Source organism: Rhipicephalus microplus, chromosome 10 (genome assembly GCF_043290135.1).
Source record: "Rhipicephalus microplus isolate Deutch F79 chromosome 10, USDA_Rmic, whole genome shotgun sequence".
In the NCBI taxonomy this organism is placed as follows: domain Eukaryota; kingdom Metazoa; phylum Arthropoda; class Arachnida; order Ixodida; family Ixodidae; genus Rhipicephalus; species Rhipicephalus microplus.
This window is the reverse complement of record NC_134709.1, coordinates 31,290,707-31,312,566: the sequence shown is the minus strand read 5'-3', so window position 1 is coordinate 31,312,566 and position 21,860 is coordinate 31,290,707. Positions and strand designations below refer to the sequence as shown.

Sequence of the window (21,860 nt, the reverse complement as noted above, 5' to 3'; positions counted from 1 at the left end):
CTCATGGCTTTACTTATACTGGTAAATATTGTCCATCAAAAAAAAACAAGTATTACGCATGTTTGGGCAGAGTACCAATACGGGAATATTAGGTAGTGTCTTACCTTATTTCTGAAATGCATGAACACGCAATTCTAAAGACCGAAGTGCTTATTACGCAGCCCTGGCAGTGTAACGCTAAGACCTAGAAAATGGGCGTTTCTTACGCTTCACTAATGCTACCTGGTGCTGTGACCTACCTGTGGCTTTGCGTTCTATAAAACTTTGTTTCTTCAAATTACTGTTATGATGGCAATCATGTCTCACGCAGCGCCTACTCATGAATTTTTTTTTCACGCAGAACGTCAAAGAAACGATTTATTCTATCTCTCCAGACAGAAGACTGTTGTCTTTCGACAACCTTTGCCAGTGAAGCACGCAGATACATTGGCATTTTTTTTGTCTCTTCTTCAGTCACGCTCATCCCCAGAATCGTCCTTAGTGCGTATAACATGCGATAAGGTGGGGCGGTGTTCTCGGTTTACACTTTATAAGGGACATGACGGCAACGGTGACGCTGGCGGCAAAACCCTGTCTCCAGTGTCCATGTGACTGCTCCATAAAAAAGGGAAGCTTTGAAAAATTACAGAATTTCTCACTCACTTCTTTCGATGATATCGTGCGTGCGCCGAGCGTCGAGGTAGGCTTCGTCGAGCCCACTGTCGTCCCCGTGAGACCAGCCTTGATCGGCGAATTGGCCGGACTTGAGGTAGATCTCGGGCTCACTGGCCTAAAGACAAAGAACGGGGGGGGGGGGGGGCAACGTTTGTTGTCGTTTGTGTCTTTTTCAACACCACTGTGGGGTTATATTTAAATACTACACACAACTAATGACTTTTCTGGCTAGTTTTATTATCTCTTTACTGTCCATAATTTCTTATTCTCCTACGTATCGGCGACATTACACAAGAACATATGCTTCGTTTATTATGATGCGTGAATATTATACATGTGGGACTCGCCACTGCTATCCCGGGTGTCACGGTATGAAATCTCGGCTGCTACGACCACATTTAGATGGAGGAAAACTGCCATAGGCCAGTTTTTTTTTTTTTAGATATAGCTGTTTTAAAGTGACCTTAGGTGGTCCACGTCCCTTACAATCACGTTATGAGTTTGGGTCGTAAAACCTCTACACTTAGTTTTGTATCAATCACTACTAATTTTGACATAATAGGATTCTTATGTACAGTGCGAAAATAGTCTGTTTCTGACGTACACATAAATGCACCCAAGGTGTTATTCCGCTGAGTGATCACAAAAATATAGCCACTAGTGTAGTTGGGAAGTCAAGTCAACATCCAACCTCATTTGGGGCTGCTAAACATCATACCCCGTGTGATATGTGTCGTGCGCGAAGCTTCAAAGTGCGCGCCATTCAAAGTGCGCGCCATACAAAGTGCGCGCTTGAAGCAGACAACGACGAAGGTAGCACGAGCGCTGAGTAGCGTGGCGGCGAAGGTACGAGAAGGAACGAGGAAGACGGGGCTCTCGACTCGGCCGTTGGGTTCCGGACCCGAGCCTAGTAACAGTCGAGCCCGGCCTACCTGCCACGTTCTACCTGCCACGGCCGTGCGTCGCTGACGTGCTGCGGCTTCAAGGCATCCTGTGCTTGAGGACACGCGGAGCTGTCGGGCTACGGGCACGAGTTCCAGCAGAGGTGTCCGGCCGGGACGCGGCCGGTGGTAGTGCCTGGTCTACCGCGCCAACTGGTCCACCTGGTCTACCGTGCGAGCAACGCGGAGCTGTAGGGCTACGGGCACGAGCTCCAGCAGATGTGTCCAGCCGCGACGTGGCTGCGGGGGCGGAGCCTACCCATCAACTAGTCGCCTGGTTGACCGTGCGGACAACGCAAGCCAGCTCAAGACGTAGCAACGAACCTCGGTGAGACCGACCTCATGTCTTGTGTCCATGCTAAAAAGGAGGGACGGTTAGTTTAGGACTTTGATAGTTCACAGAGACAGTGAAGGATTCTTTAAATAGCCTGTCCATGTTATGTGCGTTCGTTTTTCGTGTGTATAAAGTGTGGCGTACAAACGGCCTCGTCTTTTCGTGGGAGTCTGGGGCGACGGCTCGGACACCCATTAACTAAGAACCTGCACGTTGCTATAACACCCCCTGCAATGTAACACTGGCGTCCGCTGCGACAGGACGAGGCCATTTGTATCGCTTGAGTCAGGCTGACGATTAGTGAGGAAAAGATGAGCTCGACAGATTTAATGGCGTTAGCCATGCGCATGGGTTTGGAAGGTGCGGAATTGAAAACTTGGATTGATGAGCGAGAAGCTCGAGCTCGTGAGGAAAGGGCGGCAGAAAGAGAGGCGAAGAAGGAACAAATGCAGTTGCAATTACAAGTCGAGGAGCAGGCCCAAAGGACGATCCAATTGCGCCTTCAACTGACTCAGACTGAAACCGCCAGAGAGCCTGTCGGGGCAGACATAGGTCGATCATCAAGGGTGTCTTCCAACGTCAATCCTCATAATTTTATACCAGGATTTGATGAAAACCGGGATGACCTAGATGCGTACTTAAAAAGGTTCGAGAATGTGGCGACAGGGCAAGAGTGGCCTAGAGACAAGTGGGCCACGGCTCTGAGTTTGTGCCTAAGCGGAGAAGCGCTAAAAGTGTTTGGTCGCCTATCCCCTGAAGATGCACTTGATTACGAGAAAGTGAAACTGGCTCTATTTCAGCGATTTCGCTTCACAGCGGAAGGGTACCGTGAGAAGTTCCGGCACAGTAAGCCTCAAGAGGGAGAAACCGGCCGGCAGTACGCTGCACGATTAATGAGTTTTTTCGACCGATGGGTGGAAATGTCGAAAGTAGACAAAGAATACGCGTCAGTTCGTGACCTGATTGTAGCTGAACAGTTCATCAGTAAGTGTCATGATCGAGTGGCGCTCTTTTTGCGTGAAAAGAATTGCCGTAAACTTGAAGAAATGGCTGAAGCGGCAGATCAGTTTTTAGAGGCACAGCGACAGTCTAACCTGCTTGTTTTCCGAGAAAAGGCTGAAAACGGCATGGCTGTGAAAAGTGGGAGCACGACCTCAAAAACTTCAGTGCAATGTTTTGTTTGCAACAAAATCGGCCATAAAGCCTCAGATTGTCGCGCTCGGACGAAGCAACCTTACTGTGGGCATTGTCGTAGGGCAGGACACGATACCCAAGTTTGCACCAAGAAACCCGCCACGTATAAAAAGGCTTCATGTATATTGTCCGAAGAGAACTCTAAAGACAATGATAACGCATCCGGCGGCGGGCCCGAGAATAATGTGTCGGGGGCAGTAAACACGCAACAAATGGCAACGAAATATCAGATGCCAGTTCTCCAGGGTCTCCTATTTGATAAGCCTGTCTCTGTTCTTCGGGATACAGGAAGTAACACGACGGTTGTGCGACGTTCCCTCGTGCCCGACGAAGTGCTGACAGGAGCTATGACGACAGTATTTTTAGCCGATGGGAGCAGAATAAAAGTTCCCGAAGCAAAAGTGGAGATATTTTCGCCCTATTTTTCTGGTACGGTGATCGTTAAATGCATGACTTCCCCATTGTATGACGTCATCGTGGGAAACGTGCCAGGATCCCGTGATCCCAATGATCCCGATAGCAGGTGGAGCGAGGGACTGTCAGAAAGGAAGACGAAGTCTAAAAGCGTCAAGGAGAGATTAGGGGTGATGAAAGCAGATCGCTACGAGAGACCAATGATCAGCGTAGTCAAGAATTCAAGTACTTCGTTGGATTCGGTGAAAGCAACCGCTTTGAATATCAACCAACGAATCTTCAAGATTGAGCAGGCGGAGGACAAGAGCCTAGATCTCTGTAGGAACAAAGTTGGGCAGGTGTTTTTTGGGAGAGGATCGACAGAATATTCGTTTGTTATGCAAAAGGGAGTTTTATATCGCCATTATCGGTTATCCTCCGGCAAGATAGTACAGCAGGTAGTTGTTCCTCGCAAACTGCGGAGCCAAGTACTGCAGCTAGCTCATGAAAGTCTGATGGCGGGCCATCAAGGCATCAAGAGGACAATTGACCGAGTACTAGGATCATTCTATTGGCCAGGAGTTCAGGAAGAAGTAAAGAGATACGTGCGATCCTGTGACATTTGCCAAAGAGCATATCCAAAAGGTAAAGTGGGCAAGGCGCCTCTGGGCGTAATGCCGTTGATCGACACCCCTTTCGAGCGAGTGGCAATCGATATTATCGGTCCTTTAAAACCTGTGTCGAGAAACGGAAACCGCTACATATTGACCATGGTGGACTTCGCCACGCGCTACCCGGACGCGGTGGCCCTGCCAGCAATCGATTCGGCGACAGTAACAGAGGGCCTGGTGGAGATGTTCTCACGCGTAGGATTCCCGCGTGAAATTCTATGTGATCAAGCATCTTGTTTTACTTCCGAACTGATGAAAGAAGTCAACGAGTTACTGGCCATTAAGCACCTCAGTTCTACACCTTACCATCCTATGTGTAACGGGTTGGTGGAACGATTTAACGGTACGTTAAAACAGATGTTGCGGAAGCTCTGCCAGGAGGAACCAAGATCCTGGGATCGGTTGCTTGCCCCACTCCTTTTTGCCTATCGTGAAGTGCCTCAGACCAGCACGGGATTTTCTCCCTTCGAACTTATTTACGGGCGTGACGTCAGAGGACCACTTAGTTTGTTAAAGGAATTATGGATTGGAGAACACATCGGCGACGAGGCGAAGACAACTTACGGATATGTATTGGATCTGCGAGATCGTCTTGAAAAAACACTGCAGTTGGCTCATGAGAACTTGACACGAGCAAGAAAATCACAGAAGCAATACTATGATCAGCGAAGCACGAAACGTCAGCTTGAAGTAGGCGACCGGGCCCTTATTCTACTCCCTACTACGGAAAATAAATTACTCATGCAATGGAAAGGACCTTTTAAGGTCACAGGGAAAAAGGGCAGTCATGACTACTGGTTGGACTTGGGACGTGACACCAAGTTGTTCCACATCAACATGTTAAAGCGTTACGAGGATCGCGAACCGGAGAGGTTTACACAAACAGCGTCATTCGTAGTGATGGAAGAAGAGGAGGCAGATTCACCTATACCAGTTTACACTATTGACCAAGGGACTGGGGTGGAGACAATTAATATAGGTGAAGGGCTGGCTGAAGAGGAAGCTGCTGAGCTCCAGCGGATTCTGACCAAATACCAAGATGTGTTTTCCGAAATGCCAGGAAAGACCAATTTGCTGGAATGCCCGCTTCGACTGACAACACCGGATCCGATTTGCAATCCGCAGTACCCACTACCACTGGCGATGAAAGAAGTGGTTGAAAAGGAAGTTCGAGATATGCTCAAGCTCGGGGTGATTGAGCGATCCAATTCGCCATACAATTCCCCCTTGGTGCTAATTAAGAAGCCAGATCAAACTTATCGGACATGCATAGACTTTCGTCGCATCAACGAGGTGTTGATATCAGATGCGGAACCCATACCACGGACGGATATGATGTTCGCAGAGGTTGGGACCAAGAGGTTTTTCTCGAAATTCGATCTTACCAAAGGATACTGGCAAGTTCCACTGGAACTGGAGTCGAGATCGGTAACCGCATTTTCAACTCAGACCGGACATTACCACTTTATCTACATGCCATTTGGAATCAAAACTGCGTCTGCAGTGTTCACGCGTTTGATGAGAACACTTCTCCAAGGCCTCCCGAACGTAGCGCATTATATAGACGATGTTCTCATCGCTACTATGACATGGAAAGAGCATTTAGACACATTGCAGCAATTCCTGCACAGAGTGAGAGAAGCAGGATTGACTATCAAACCCCAGAAATGCGAAATCGCTATGACTTCCGTCGTATTTTTAGGCCATCGTTTAGGAGGAGGGACCATCCGAGCAGTGGATAGTACTGTCGAGAAGATTGCCAATGCACAAAAACCTCAAACAAAGAAGCAGCTTCGATCGTTTCTTGGATTGGCGGGATATTACCGCGATATGATTCCCCATTATGCGGAGAAAGCTCAGCCTCTCACCGAACTAACTAGGAAAAAGGAGAGAAATAAGATTTGTTGGAATCCTGAAAGAGAGGCGGCATTCGAAACACTTAAGCAAGCCCTTGCTTCTGGACCAATTGTAAAGGCTCCTGATCCGGAGCGAAGGTTTGTACTTCGGTCGGACGCATCTGACACCTGCATCGGAGCGATATTAATGCAGGAACATGACGGATTGTTACACCCTGTATCTTATGCAAGCCGCCAGTTGCTGCCCCGGGAAAAGAATTACTCTACCATAGAGAGGGAGTGTTTGGCATTGGTATGGGCGGTACAGAGGTTTCACATTTTTTTGTATGGGAACCAGTTTGTTGTACAAACAGATCACCAACCTCTACAGTACTTAGCCCGAGCCAAACACTTGAATAGTAGGGTCCTGAGGTGGAGCCTGGCATTGCAAGAATACTCATTTAGCATTCAGCATATAAAAGGGTCGGAGAATACCGGTGCGGACTTCATGAGTAGATTGTGAGCCAAGAGTTCGGACTTCATGCACTGTGATATTGGGTGTTGGACACTCAAAGTATGTCAGTGTATTTAACGGTGTTCTTGTGTATTTAGTAAATATTGGACCTCGACATGTGAACTATACAGAGGACATATACAGTGAAGGGGTTTACAGACCGCGCACGTGTCAGCAGTTTTTTTTTTTTTTAAAAAAGAAAAGAAAAACTCATTTAAGGGGGGGCTTTTGTGATATGTGTCGTGCGCGAAGCTTCAAAGTGCGCGCCATTCAAAGTGCGCGCCATACAAAGTGCGCGCTTGAAGCAGACAACGACGAAGGTAGCACGAGCGCTGAGTAGCGTGGCGGCGAAGGTACGAGAAGGAACGAGGAAGACGGGGCTCTCGACTCGGCCGTTGGGTTCCGGACCCGAGCCTAGTAACAGTCGAGCCCGGCCTACCTGCCACGTTCTACCTGCCACGGCCGTGCGTCGCTGACGTGCTGCGGCTTCAAGGCATCCTGTGCTTGAGGACACGCGGAGCTGTCGGGCTACGGGCACGAGTTCCAGCAGAGGTGTCCGGCCGGGACGCGGCCGGTGGTAGTGCCTGGTCTACCGCGCCAACTGGTCCACCTGGTCTACCGTGCGAGCAACGCGGAGCTGTAGGGCTACGGGCACGAGCTCCAGCAGATGTGTCCAGCCGCGACGTGGCTGCGGGGGCGGAGCCTACCCATCAACTAGTCGCCTGGTTGACCGTGCGGACAACGCAAGCCAGCTCAAGACGTAGCAACGAACCTCGGTGAGACCGACCTCATGTCTTGTGTCCATGCTAAAAAGGAGGGACGGTTAGTTTAGGACTTTGATAGTTCACAGAGACAGTGAAGGATTCTTTAAATAGCCTGTCCATGTTATGTGCGTTCGTTTTTCGTGTGTATAAAGTGTGGCGTACAAACGGCCTCGTCTTTTCGTGGGAGTCTGGGGCGACGGCTCGGACACCCATTAACTAAGAACCTGCACGTTGCTATAACACCCCCTGCAATGTAACACCCCGGTTTTGTAAAACGTCCCTTCACTCAGCGCTCCACCTTGACTTGAGAATATTGATGGTAGGTCAGTCTTTCTGTAAAAATGTTCCCTGTATATGAGCGATAGCCGGCATCGTTTCGTGAGAACCGCTTAGTCGTTTTCAGTCAAGAGGTGACGCTGTGCTCTGCTCGGCCAAATGGGGGCTGGAATTAAGAGTCGAGGCTTGTTTCAGAATAAAGGGGATAACTCCCGAGCAAAAGCGGCAAGCCTCCCTACATACTCGTTTCCCTTATGAGCATAAGAATAACGGTACAATAGCGCAGAAAAAGCTTTTTTACGGGTCTGGTGCTCTGCCGGTAGGGGTCATCATGTTAAATTGTGTTTAAGTTGTGTTATGCATTACGAACCCCGAAACAATGATCATTTACTTCTTTGCTTTTGGTACAGCGTCATTAATACGTTTAGTTTTGGCAAGCTCAATTACTGCGGGGGCTTTGAACTTTAGTTTACAAAAAGTGACCTACCTACAGAGTACAAAAAAGTTTATATCACCACTGCTAGAAGTAAATTTGGAGGACACAGCAAAGCTAATAACCAACATGCACCCCTGTTCTTGCGCTTCGTTCAGTGGTATAATATGAGCGCCGTGCTCCGCATGAAAATATTCGCATGCTTCTGCTCTGGCCCTGTTTCAGTACAAAAACATGAATATTTTTTAAAAAATGGGGGGAAGGGCAGGATTGGCGTACTAAATATATGAAGTCCGCGCAGGTACCTAATTATCCGTCGAAACTAACGCACCAGGAGGGAAGCGTTTCTAACAATGACCTAACTGCAGTCATCTTTAGTTCCCCAGAATTTACATTAAAAATACCCACTTGTCGCTGCCATATAAAGTTCTTGTTTTCTTGTGTGTGTGTGTGTGTGTGTGTGTGTGTGTGTGTGTGTGTGTGTGTGTGTGTGTGTGTGTGTGTGTGTGTGTGTGTGTGTGTGTGTGTGTGTGTGTGTGTGTGTGTGTGTGTGTGTGTGTGTGTGTGTGTGTGTGTGTGTGTGTGTGTGTGTGTGTGTGTGTGTGTGTGTGTGTGTGTGTGTGTGTGTGTGTGTGTGTGTGTGTGTGTGTGTGTGTGTGTGTGTGTGTGTTGCTTCATCATTTCTTTTTGTACCATGACAATAGAAGGAGCAGCCATTTATAACAGCGGTGTGATGCAGAATGGGCCGAGCTTCTCAGGCAGCTGAGTTTGCTCCGAGCTCGCAGCAGGGCACCTCCCACGTACCTTAGTCTATAGTCGACCTTAGCCGACTTGATTGATATGTGGGGTTTAACGTCCCAAAACCACTGATGATTATGAGAGACGCCGTAGTGGAGGGCTCCGGAAATTTCGACCACCTGGGGTTCTTCAACGTGCACCCAAATCTGAGTACACGGGCCTACAACATTTCCGCCTCCATCGGAAATGCAGCCGCCGCAGCCGGGATTCAAACCCGTGCCCTGCGGGTCAGCAGCCGAGTACCTTAGCCACTAGACCACCGCGGCGGGGCGACCTTAGCCGACTAACTTAGTCGACCGTCCTTGACGCGATGACAGGTTCCATCGTAAACAATGAAACGCAGCGTTCTGAGGGGTGGATTTGACGTTTTCGTACTATCGGCTTGTTCATAAGGGGGTGTCGCCAGAGCTCGGGAAGATCCTGAGTTTCGCGAAACTCGGCCGACTGCATAGCGCACGAGATCTCGTGCGGGCCATTTTTTTAGGGGTGAAGCTTCGCAAAGCGGCACCCGTTTGTTCCTCGTGGTAGTCGTAGCCGTAGTGAGTGACCAGTCTTACGGTTTGACCTGCAAAGTGGTGCCGGTGGGAGATTTCCCCTGTGCGTGGTTGAACAATAAAAAATTCGCAGCGTGTGCGTTAACCAAAAGCCGAATTCTCCTGTCTCTCATTCCCCATTAGCAGCCATTGGCATGTACATTGAACACAATCTGACAAGATAGGGTTGCTACATTATAGTCGCTGGGCGTAACCTCCTTGATTTTAGAAAGGTTTAGTGAGTGTTGGGCCGCAGTGCCATGAATACAGTGAACTAGTACATAAAATACCATGAACTCGAGGTGGTTAAAGGTGGAAAGTAGACCCGAAGCGCAGGCCGTAAGAAAGTGTGTGTGTGCCACCTCTCGTTTAGTCCTTGGAATGTCCGCTGGATGGCGGTGCATATGCAGAATATATGATGAAAAGATGCGAGATGGTGGTACTTGGAGTGTTGACTAGATGGACGAACGTACACACAGACAGATGCATGGACGGACGCACGGATGGCTGCACGGATGGATTGACGCATGGACGGACACAGGGGCGGATGCATGGACGAACGCAGGGACGGACGCACAGATGGCCGAGCGGACACACGAACAGACACACGCACGGACGGGCGGATGGACGCACGGACGGTCACACAGACGGACGCGTGGACGGACGGAAGCAAGAACGAATGGACGGACGGAGGCTTCGCCCCACTCTCTATCATTCACTCCGTGGATATGCTGCCATTTTTTTGGTGTGGAAATTAAAAATGTTGTGAAAGATATACTGCAGATGTCCTACAGAAACAACCCGTGTACATGAGCCAACGAGCGGGTACCGTTTTTTCAAGGCACAGCCCCATACCTCCCTGTTTCAAGATCTCGTTGTAGCGGAGGAAGCGAACGTCAGCGACACCCGTAGAACTTTCTGGAATCAACTGTTAAAACGAATGGACACTACGAGGTTGAACTCCCTTGGCGCAACAATTATTCCGAGCTGAAAGACAACCAAGGAGTCGCTTTGAAGAGGTTTGAGTCTCTACAGGCAGTTTTGATGTGATGTAGAATGAAGAAAAAAACGCGTGTGATGATCGAGGCATGACATGTCGATAATAGTGGTAGCGTATGTGTTAGCCAGTAACCGATCAACTTGGTTAAAGATGAAATCAAATGCCTTAACGGTTATCTTTCACGTAGACACCCACGAGTGCCAGAATGATAGGTCAGCATATTGCGTGAGCATGCGCAGATAAGGTCTCGTGCCTTCTTTCTCTTCCACTTCTGCGCGCATGCATGTAAAGTTGTTAGTAGGCGTTAGCGTTGTCCTGACCCTTCTTGCGTTCGTTTTGTACCCCCTGTCTTTTTAGAATCAATACGTACCAACTATTTGTGTTCTCTGTTATTCTACGTGATTGATACAATCGAATGATTTTAAAAAAATATCGAAATCACTTTTCCTTCCGAATCATCTGCGACTGCATCCAAGACTGCGTGACTTTCATAGTGCGGGCCACAGAGGGCGCGTTCCCTGTGGTTTCGCGGGCGGAGAAAAGTGAATGTAGTGATATTATTATTATTATTATTATTATTATTATTATTATTATTATTATTATTATTATTGTTGTTGTTGTTGTTGTTGTTGTTGTTGTTGTTGTTGTTGTTGTTGTTGTTGTTGTTGTTGTTGTTGTTGTTGTTGTTGTTGTTGTTGTTGTTGTTGTTGTTGTTGTTGTTGTTAATGGCTGAAGTTTTATCTGCCAAAACAACACAATTATGAGGCACAACATAAAGGGAGGTCCAGAAAATTTGATCATCTGGTGTTCTCTAACGTGCACTCATATCGCACAGGACACGGGCCTCTACTACTTCGCCTCCATCGAAATGTGACCACCACAACCGGTTTCGAACCCATGACCTTCAGGCTTGCAGTGGAGCATCGTGGACACTGTGCCACCGAGCTGTACAGAGAGACATTAGGACAAGGAAGACAGAGATAAAGCATGACAGAAATAGAAACAGATAATTCGTTGACATAAAAGGCAAGATACCATGCGCTAACTTACACTTGTGTAAGAAAAAAAATCTGAAACAGAAAAAAGAAACAAGGTACGATGCGAACAACGCCTGCAGGTTTCAGGGTGCATTGGTGGGAGTGCAATTTGTATCTGAAGCAGGGGCATTTCGAGACCTACAATTGATGGCGAGCAACTATTCGCATCGCATACAACGCGCGGCAACGGTCTCGATGACGGCGTCTTCCACTGCATTTCTTGTGCAACGCCTGTTTTTCTCCGGCTTGAAATTGAGATCGTAAACACGTGGTAAAGTGGATGCTGACAGTGAGCTGCTTCCCTATCTTCTCACTGCCTCTTGTTTACGATCTCAGTTTCAAGGCAGTGACATGTGTACAGAGCAAACCTAAGCTCACGCTTGCTCAAGAAGTTATTTTCAAATCTCGCCTAGTTTAGCCATCGACACATCGTTTACTGAGACTCGTGGACGCCTTTCGCCTTTAGTGTTTTTCCACTACGGTAGTCGATATCATTCGCCCTGCTTTACTTTCAGCGATAGGATGGGCAACCTCTCAAGCGAAGATGCCCGAGAGGTGAATATGGGCATAGGTTCTCTTGCCAGACTCGGAGGTCATGATTCGATCATGGTGACCCTAGAACGCGCTCGTATACCACACGTAAGGTGCAAAGATCGCGGAGCTCAGGTCACTCACGTCACGTCCTACAGCGAAGCCGAGAAATATTGTTGTAAGCCATGTTCGTTGATCAAGAAGAAAAAAATAGGGCCTCCGCCCGCCTCCTCACTTCTGTTTGTATTCCACCCTGGGCAGTACGAACTTTCCGTAAACTACAAAGCTTTATTTCTGAAAAATCTCCGCGAACTTGTTTTTCAACATCCTGATACAATGACGTCAATGACTGACAGCCCTTTTTTTCTTTCTTTTATTGAAACTTAGTGAACGTTTTAGGCCTCGGCAGGTTTTATTTGATCATTTTTAGGGTGTATTACCGTGCACAAACTGTCTATTCCCATATTTTCCTGGATGCATGTCCGACGTGCCGCTGCTTTTATAATCGATGGATTAAAGAGCCACTACTTTCGAGCATTGAGAGTCGTGTTGAACCGTTACCACTTCATTATAGCATACCGCAGTCATTGTATGGTGTCATACAAAGCGGCCATGAAATCATCTCGATATGAAAGCGAAATCTAAAGGAACACAATACGATGTGCTGCACATGGCGTGACTGGCTTATGGAGAAAAATGACACACTGAGAGGGAAAAAATATACACTACACGAGTGAACTATAGTCATCATGCGCAAACTTTCATTGTTGTGCTGAAAGAAGAGAGAGAACGAAGTGATTTGTAAGCAGTCTGCGTTCATTATCGTGCTCACAACAGCAGGCTTTACCTGATTTACGCGCGTGGCAATCGGACAGCCTAATAACGAACACTCGTACGTTGCTTCACGCCTTCATCGACACTCTCAATACCGGCGCCCTTCCTACGATTGCAACGACTGCGGAGAAAAAGACAACTCAGACATAGTTTTATTTTTCTCACTCTTTATCTTTCTTCTGCGCTCCTTTCCCGAACGGCAGACAGAATAATCGACACTCGAACCGGGCAGTGCTGCAGCGTTACGAAACGCCCACGAAAAGCAGTTCGACGGGCGCCTCGCAACTACCTCACACCACTAAGAACACGCCAGACTCGGCATTCACACGCACTTTCTTTAACACCATATTTTGCTCGTACTAACTTGTTCAAATGTTCCTTCTTTCCTCGTACCATTGAAGAGTGGAACGATTTGCCTGCAAGCAGTTTACACTCTCCCGATCTTATTTACGCTGAAATTTGAAGTTGTTTTTCTAATTATTCCAACTATTTCCTCTTTTCCCTCTCCACTCTTTCTTTTTGTTGCTTTTGTATAAATATGTCACGCTTTACACTTTTTACTTTCTTTATTGTTGATGTTGTTTTGAAATGTGTATGACAACTGTATTATCTTGCCCTTTCTGCTTTGGCCTCTGGCCAGCAGTATTTGTAAATAATAATAATAATAATAATAATAATAATAATAATAATAATAATAATAATAATAATAATAATAATAATAATAATAATAATAATAATAACTCAATTACTCTATTGTTCTGTGGTGGCCAATGCGAATAGCAAGGGCCTAATAATGGGCGTACAGCATCGCACACCCCGCGTCGTCTGGGAAAGGTACGCAGAGCACGATCGTTACGAAAAAGGAAAGGACATATTAGAGGTAGATAGAATGGCGGATACATGAGTTTGAACTCCCAGTTTATTGGAACGTATACAAAGAATTGTTTCATGTTTATTGAGACGTGTCTACCTAGAGTAAATATACAACACTTCTTGTTATGCATTCAAATGAAGACATGGATCAGAATGTGCATACCCATCTGTCTCTTAGGTTTCTATTCAGCCCTGATTGCTTTTTTTTTTTGCAACGACTGCTTCTTACAGATTCGATCAGGCAACCATTACTTGCGCACCGTGGTAGTCAAAGCAGCCCGACCAGGGTGGTTTAGAGGGCTAGCAAATCACAGTAGTGATCGCACACCGCCATATTACAAGGGACCGCTACTTGAATGACTGAAAAACCTAAGACATTCTCAACGTTTTGTAGTCTGGAAACCTCCCGCCTGTCCTTACAGAAATGGCGCTGCGCCATTAAAAAAAATTAGAACCATCCATTTTATGGCGTTATAAGAATTACTGGTAAAATAAACTTTCTACGTTGATTATCTAAGCTCATACGGAGTTCTGAGTACACTGGTAGTGGCAGTGGTGAGAAACATTTATTGACAAAAGAGCGGTGTGGTATCTCTTTAGAGGTTCCTGCCGAATAGGTGGAGTCTATTCCGGTACCCCATTGGTCAAAGCAACCGTCCTGGCTCTCTGTACCAAGGCTTGCGGGGCCTGATGCTCTGGAGGCGCAAACGCAATGCAAGCGAAGTGTCCATATGCATGAATTATTACCGTCAGCATATTGCAGTACGTAAACAGTCATTCGTCGGGCAAATGTGAGATAAGAGCTGCGCAGCCTTCTCCCTCGACGACGTGGCGAACGCCGATACGCCGATAACTCACTATAACGGTCGCACGCAAATTTATGCTGGCGGCTACGTACGTTATGAATAGCTAGTCGTAAATCTATCAGTATACTATCTCCTAGATTATTTATGAAAGAGACTCCGCGCTCAGCACTACTGAGTTGTCAGCGACCCCGGACGGCCTTGCAGCGTGTTTGCCATCAGCCTAGACCCTTGTTCGTAAGTTTTATGTACTTTCTGGTTGTTTGTTGAAATACGACAGATCAAACCAGCGTCATGTGCTTCGTGAAACAAATGATGTGTTTCGAACAAGTGGAGACCTCAATAAATAAAGGAGGAGAACTCGAAGGCTCATTTCTTTGTGCGACACAATCTTAATGAAAACCAGCAGATAATAAAGCCATAAAGGTATGGGGAGCTTCAGTCATACTGTTTAAATTGTATCGAAATATTTGGGATGTAGATATAAAGGAAGAAAAGTGGACAGAAAGGTAACTTGCCACCGGCAGGAACTTTCAGAAAAAGCAACGAAAAAAAAAACGAGCCCTCCTAACCGAAACGTGAAAGGCGAAGCTCGCCCTCGAGGACCTAGAAGACCAACAACAACTTGTCACCAGGGCCAAGAGGGCAGTAGAAGCCAGAGGGTTCCTGGACTAAGGAGCCCTCCCACCTCAGGGTGACACCGGGCATTGCTCGGGGCACTGTTTCAAAATAAACGTTCACTTCTCTCTCTCTCTCAAACTCAACTTCCTTCATTTTTTCATAGCTAGGGTCTCGTTATGGCAGACTCGGCGCCTTGAGGTAGTGTTCAAGCGTATATTGGTCAGTTGTTTATTCGTTAAAGGCTCGCGTGTTACGGGACGCCACCTGGCAAATCAGAGTGTGCTCCACACTCGCTGTCACGGCTAAGACTACATCTCACTGACACTCCATGGACCACCCAAACACATCTTTAGTCATCTGGACCACCGCTCACGCAGGAGTAGTTGGTAACGAGGCCGTCAATGCCTCAGTTAGCGCACTTGATTACCCGGGAACTTCCTCGTCTTCCATCGCTTGACAATCCAGAACCTAATCCGGTCAACTCCTTTCGCGACATCACAGCGATGTACAAATCGAACAGGTTCACATTTTCGCCTTGGCTACAGGCCTGAATAAGGCAGACGAGCGCTGGCTCTCAACACATCATCGTGCCCGGAAATACTTAGGCATTTCAATGTGGCCTTCTTCGGGCCATGCCCACACTGTGATCATACGCTAGCGAATGCTTTCCACATGATGTGTATGAGCATGCATATTTAACCCGGCGGCCTTCCAATCAATTGCCCATCGCCTCCTACCCGAGAGAGCAGGGAGGCTGCCCTGCTCGGCTGCTCGGCCTTGGAGGGCCAGACGGCCCTCGTGGCCAGGGCGCGTGCCACCGCGGAAGCCACAGTGGTCCCGGACTTGGCACTCCTCCTACAGTTTATACAGGATCGGCCCTCAAGGCCACCTCTACCTCTAACTTCTAAATAGTTTCAATAAAATGTTGTTCATCACCACCCCCACCCATGGTTGCATGCGCACAAACAGATCATAAGTGGACGAGGGGACGGCCGCCACCGTAGCTCAATTGGTAAGACGATCGGGCACCTAATCCAAGGCCACAGGTTTGGTTCTCACCGGCGGCAACTTCTCTTTTCGTGCACTTTAAATTCTTCACATCTAGATCAGAATCACTCCAATACACCTTAAACCACACAACTAACGTCTCCTATACCATGAATGGCTTCATAACTGCTGGTTTTCATTGACGGAGATCACGAAGTCGCTTTGCAGCAGTTACTCAGAAACGGAAAATTTATTCGGAAAAACCAGTCAGACATGATTCCAAGAAATGCCTGACCTATGAACTCTATTACGCGGATTCAGTTTTCCAGTGATGACATCAGAACGTCCACCTCGCAGACCAGATAACTAATGCAGTTTGCCTTTAAGGCGAAAGCTTCAGGTGCGCCATTGAAAGCGAAAACTGACCGCCGTCGTGAACGCGCAATGACGTCAGCCTATCGTCTCAGATTACCAAATTGTGTGACGTCATCATGGGGTAACTGTAATGCCACATAAGGTAACGCAGCATAGTGACGTCCTTACACGGCATCGTCGTTTTATAAAAATGAGGGCCGGTCCCGGAGGCATTGTAAACCACAGAGAATGTAGATATTACTTGCACTGCCTACGATCCAGGAGGCCATTTAAAACTACGTTAAGTGCAGAAAGCTTCCTAAGAAGGTAAGGGGGGCGGGAACAGCGATCAAGAAAGAGAATGAAGACCACCACCAATTCGTAGCACGAAGCCACAAAGAAATCCGTACGAATTTCTCAGAAATTTCTCAGAAATCAAAGCTTCTTAGATGCGAAAAAGTTCGTGCTGGTCCGGGTTGCAAAACAGGGACCAACGCCTTTCGAGGGAGGGTGGTCGCTCTACTTTAACCTTTCCGCCACCTTGTGGGTTTCTGCAAAATTAATTTGCGAAAAGGGGGTGTGAAACCTTTTGAAGGTAAACCAAGTTCCAAGGAGTCGACACACCACACGGCAAATTGAAGGGGAAGGGGGGAGGGCAAGGGGCTTTCAGACGAAGAGTAAATATTTCACGAATGCACAATAATGTACAAAACTGTATTGGCGTTGATGACTATTCTAAAAAAAATTGCTAGGTCCCGATCAAACATAGGTTCAAACAACCCAGTATCGACAACACAGTATCGAACATAGTTCAAACAACATAAGATCAAACAACTTGCGGGCCTCGCGGCCCGCAAGTTGCTGCCAATCTTTGGACTAGAAAAAAAAAAGATAGTTGTCGCCTTCAAGTCATCTTGGACGAATGCGCAAAGACCCTGTGAGGTGTCTTTTTTTTTTTTCAGGAGCACCATGTTGCCGAGGTGAAGCGTGTTGCAGCATTTTATGGCTTGAGCAAAGGTTGCCGTAAAACCAACCGTGGTTAGTGACGGGGACTTTATTTTGCGCAACAAGACACTTACTGGCTATTGACTTTCTAGTGCCTTGCAGCAAAAAGGGACGAAACAATGCGAATCACAAAGGTAAACACGAGCGATTGCTCATGATTGTTATAATAAAAAAAAGTGATGCCATCTTTCAATTATTGAGTACTCTACGCGAGGACACTGATGTGTGCTTTGCATTCATTAAAATGCGAGCAGTGTTTTTTCGTTGGAAATTCGTCTCGTTGGGTCTAGTTATACTCTTTTTCAGCAGTGGTCGCAAGCTTGGATTAGCTTGCACGAATGTGGTTCTACCTTCACGTTTGCGTTTAACCTCATAAAACAAGAAAATTTAACCTTTTGTTGACGCGCTTCGAAAGCATGTTTACGTAACAAAAAAGAACACAAAATGAAAGTGAGATGACGATAAGACTGTGCACCCGAAGAGGAAAAGAACAGTGAAAACAACAGGAAGATTTCGAGTGAGATTTTGGCCCAGAAGAAATAGCGTTGAGGCCACTGCGCATGCTCGAAACCCAAACAGGTTTTGCGTCGGGGACGCTATTTCTCAAATTCAGCGGTATCCCCAAAGTCTGACCCAAAAGCTTTGCGTCAGACAAACGTGACGCCACCCGCTAAAGTGACGGCTTCCGGTCAATACTACAGAGCGACCTAGAATATGGGGAGTTGAAAACTCTTAGCTCCTGCTTCACCCAAAGCGAGCACCCGCAATAGACCTTGGGGACCCAAACTTATGGAGCCCCAATTCTAAAACTCCCTGATATCATTTACGACCTAGAGAGAACAAGATGGCTTCCATGAAAGAAGGTGGAGTCTTGATAATCTCTTTCATTGCACAAAAGAAACTCCCTCCTCCAGTAGACCAGAAAATCCACTTGAGAAAAAAAGTACTTCTTTCTCTCGAATATGGCAGTCCTTGAGTGCATGTTTGGAACTGCGCGCACAATGCCAAAGCTTCGAGAGTGAAAAAAAGAGAGTGAGAACGAGAATGAGGTTACGGAAAACTAATGCTATGTGAGTGCATCAATTCGCCCTTTAGCGCGAAAATTTTCATTTATTTGTTTTTCTTAGTTCGAAGATTGAGTTGGGGCTTTAGCGGGCTTAGCGTGCCTCACTCAAAGTTGAACGCGAAAAGTTAGAAACCTTGCAGTTCGCTTAAACGTCAACAGCGCGAGCCTTTGGAAAACCTGAGTGTGGAGCTCCGTTGTTTACGCCTGGCGATATAAAAAAAGGAACTTTAAAAAAAAGTAAAGATACCCTTCTAGCACTTCCATGGAACGGTGGCTATGCATCTCTTTAGTACACTGTTACGTTCACTTCACCGACAGCTGTCAGGCTTGCGTAGTTTCCATGACACCTTTAAAATGTGCCTTTGAATGCGTTCACAATGAACTTTCTACTTCCATCAAGACGGATTTGGGCGCTGAAATAGGTTCGGCGCTGAGCTGACAGAGAGCGCTAAAAATATTATGCTTGCGAAAGTAGCGCAGCAGGCAAAAGTTCGCACGTCACAGCAACTGCAAAGAGCAAGATCATACTAATAACACCGAAGACATGATCTCTAAGCTCACGTCCGCCATCCTGGTAATAGTGGTAATTGTAGTAGTAGTAGTAGTAGTAGTAGTAGTAGTAGTAGTAGTAGTAGTAGTAGTAGTAGTAGTAGTAGTAGCAGTAGCCTTCGGTTCAGCAGCTGAGCACCTAAACCACTGCTCCACCGCAGCGTATTCTCTGCTGTCTACCACACAGTACTATCGTTTTCACTCTTTCATGCACAGAACTCCATTTTCGCTGGGAAACAAAGTTTTACTAGAAACAATGGCGAAATGTTTTGCAAGTAGTAGTAGTAGTAGTAGTAGTAGTAGTAGTAGTAGTAGTAGTAGTAGTAGTAGTAGTAGTAGTAGTAGTAATTATTGTACTGCAGAAAATAGTGATTGTTTTGGTTTAACATCCCAAAAGAGAGAGATAGAGATAAAGATGCAAGGAAAAGCAGGGAGGTTAACCAGACGCACATCCGGTTTGCTACCCTGCACTGGAGAAGGGATAAACATCCCAAAACCACAATACAATTATCAGGGACACAGTAGTGAAAGGCTCCCAAAAATTTCGAACACATGAGTTCCTTTAACGTTCCCCTAAATCTCTGTACACAAGACTCTAGTGTTCCACTTCCGTCGAAATCTGACCTCCACGGCCGGAACTCCATTGCATGACCTTTAAGTCAGCCTTCGAGCACAATAACCAATAGACCACAGCGGCCGGTCATATTGTAGCATACGAGACATGTGAATGTCTATTATTGACCCCATGCTGCGCTCTGTCTACATTGTTCGCAATATATATTTCGGTTTTTACGCCCCAGAACCACGATATGATTATGAGAGACACCGTAGTGGAGGGCTCCGGAAATTTCCACCATCTGGTGTCTTCTGACGTGCACAGCCATCGCAAAGTATGCATGCCTCTACCATTTCGTTTCCATTGAAAGGCGACGGCCATGGCCGGGACTGAACTCGTGACCCTTGGTTCAGCAGCTGAGCACCTGAACCACTGCTCAACCACAGCGGATGCTATGTTTACTATACAGTGCTATTGTTTTCACTCTTTCGTGCACCCAACTCTATTTTCGGCGGGAAACGGAGTTTTATACGACGAAAATGGTGAAATGTTTGGCGGAAAATAATTTTCTCGCAAGGAACACACAATTGGTAATTTTCTTTCAAAATACACGAGGCGGTAATTTGAGGTGACCAGCATGCAGTAGCTGGTCACCAACCAAAGTGACCAACTGGTCACTTTCGGGGAAAGTAGAGCTCTTTGTTTTTATAGTCCTTAGTGTTAGCTACCTTTACTACACGCTCTCCAGCCCCGCCGCGGTGGTCTAGTTGCTAAGGTACTCGGCTGCTGACCCGCAGGTCGCGGGATCAAATCCCGGCTGTGGCGGCTGCATTTCCGATGGAGGCGGAAATGTTGTAGGCCCGTGTACTCAGATTTGGGTGCACGTTAAAGTACCCCAGGTGGTCGAAATTTCCGGAGCCTTCCACTACAGCGTCTCTCATAATCATATGGTGGTTTTGGGACGTTAAACCCCGCATATCAATCATCGTATACATGCACTCTTGTACTATCAACATAGTGGGAACAGCACAAATTTTCATATCTATCAAATATTTCGGATCACCCGTCAAGTGCTCCTTGAAGACGATGGGAACTGGAAGACAGCAAACGTAACGTGTCACATTGAGGCCCAATTGAAGTAGCGTTATCTCTGTCGGGCTGCCGAAAGCTCTGAAATATGCTCCATCTAATATCCGACGCGTGGCGCTCGAGAGGGAAAAGAAAAATGAAGAAAAGGTGGTTACTTGTGGTGGCTACCATGTTGGGAAAATATAAAAAAGGAAGTGACGGGTAAGAAATGCTTACGATAACAGTTTCGACGAACCGATGCAGGCGAAAGAGACGCCTCAGTGAGGAGACCCTTCAGTGCCACCGGTGGCCGCGTTGACCGAATGTCCCAGCAGGGACATCGGCGGCCGGCACGACCGCCACAACCGTGCCCTTCGACTCACAATGAGGCACGCCGGTGCGTGCTTTGGTCGGAGGCAAACACGCCGGACGGGCTGTTATGCGCTCGCCCGGTTCTCGTAAAAAGCGTCGCCGGCCACTGCTCGTCAATACGGCCACACCGGGTTACTACGCAGCGCGAGAGAACAAGGGGGGGTGCGCGGAGTCGCCCGGACGCAAATTGACGTGTGTACCGGTGCACGAACCGAGGGAGAGGGCACTGCGAGTGCGGGAAAACGCGTACCGCTGGTACACTATGCGCCAACGAAGCGAGCGCACGGTGAACTGTCGTTGATTGATTGATTGATTGATTGATTGATTGATTGATTGATTGATTGATTGATTGATTGATTTGTGAGGTTTGACGTCCCAAAACCACCATATGATTAGGAGAGACGCCCTAGGAGAGGGCTCCGGACCACCTGGGGTTCTTTAACATGCACCCAAATCTGAGCACACGGGCCTACAACATTTCCCCTTCCATCGGAAATGCAGCCACCGCAGCCAGGATTCGAACCCACGACTTGCGGGTCAGCGGCCGAGGTGGACTGTCGTTTAGTGGTTGGAAGCGAAGAAAGGGAAGGCAAGGAAGGTTATGTCAGGGTGTATATAGCCAGAAATCTTTAACGACAACGGGACCGCGAGGTGGCGCTGCGACAAGATCTCGAAATCCCATCGTGGAAGACCCGAGCTCAGGTTGCCTAAAATCATGCAGGACAATCTAATAAGGTTACCACCAACCAGTAGTGTCAGACAGTTTGTTTCGCGAAAATTTTGGTAGCAATATCGACAGTTGTGGGTGGAAAATTCAGCAAACGACATCTTCATATATATATATATATATATATATATATATAT

The 21,860-nt window shown here is 47.2% G+C and overlaps 1 protein-coding gene across 3 annotated transcripts in view; it reads right to left on the bottom strand.

Moving 5' to 3' along the window:
• LOC119181771 (uncharacterized) overlaps positions 1–21,860 on the bottom strand; it is a 130,213-nt gene that overhangs the window by 38,563 nt on the left and 69,790 nt on the right. For 2 of the 3 annotated variants that reach the window (XM_075875371.1, XM_075875372.1), the window contains one exon: positions 643–769. In XM_075875371.1, coding sequence (XP_075731486.1) covers positions 643–769 — 127 coding nt within the window. Of the gene's footprint in view, positions 1–642; positions 770–20,861; positions 20,876–21,860 lie in introns of those variants that run through there. The other variant, XM_075875373.1, reaches the window with a different exon arrangement.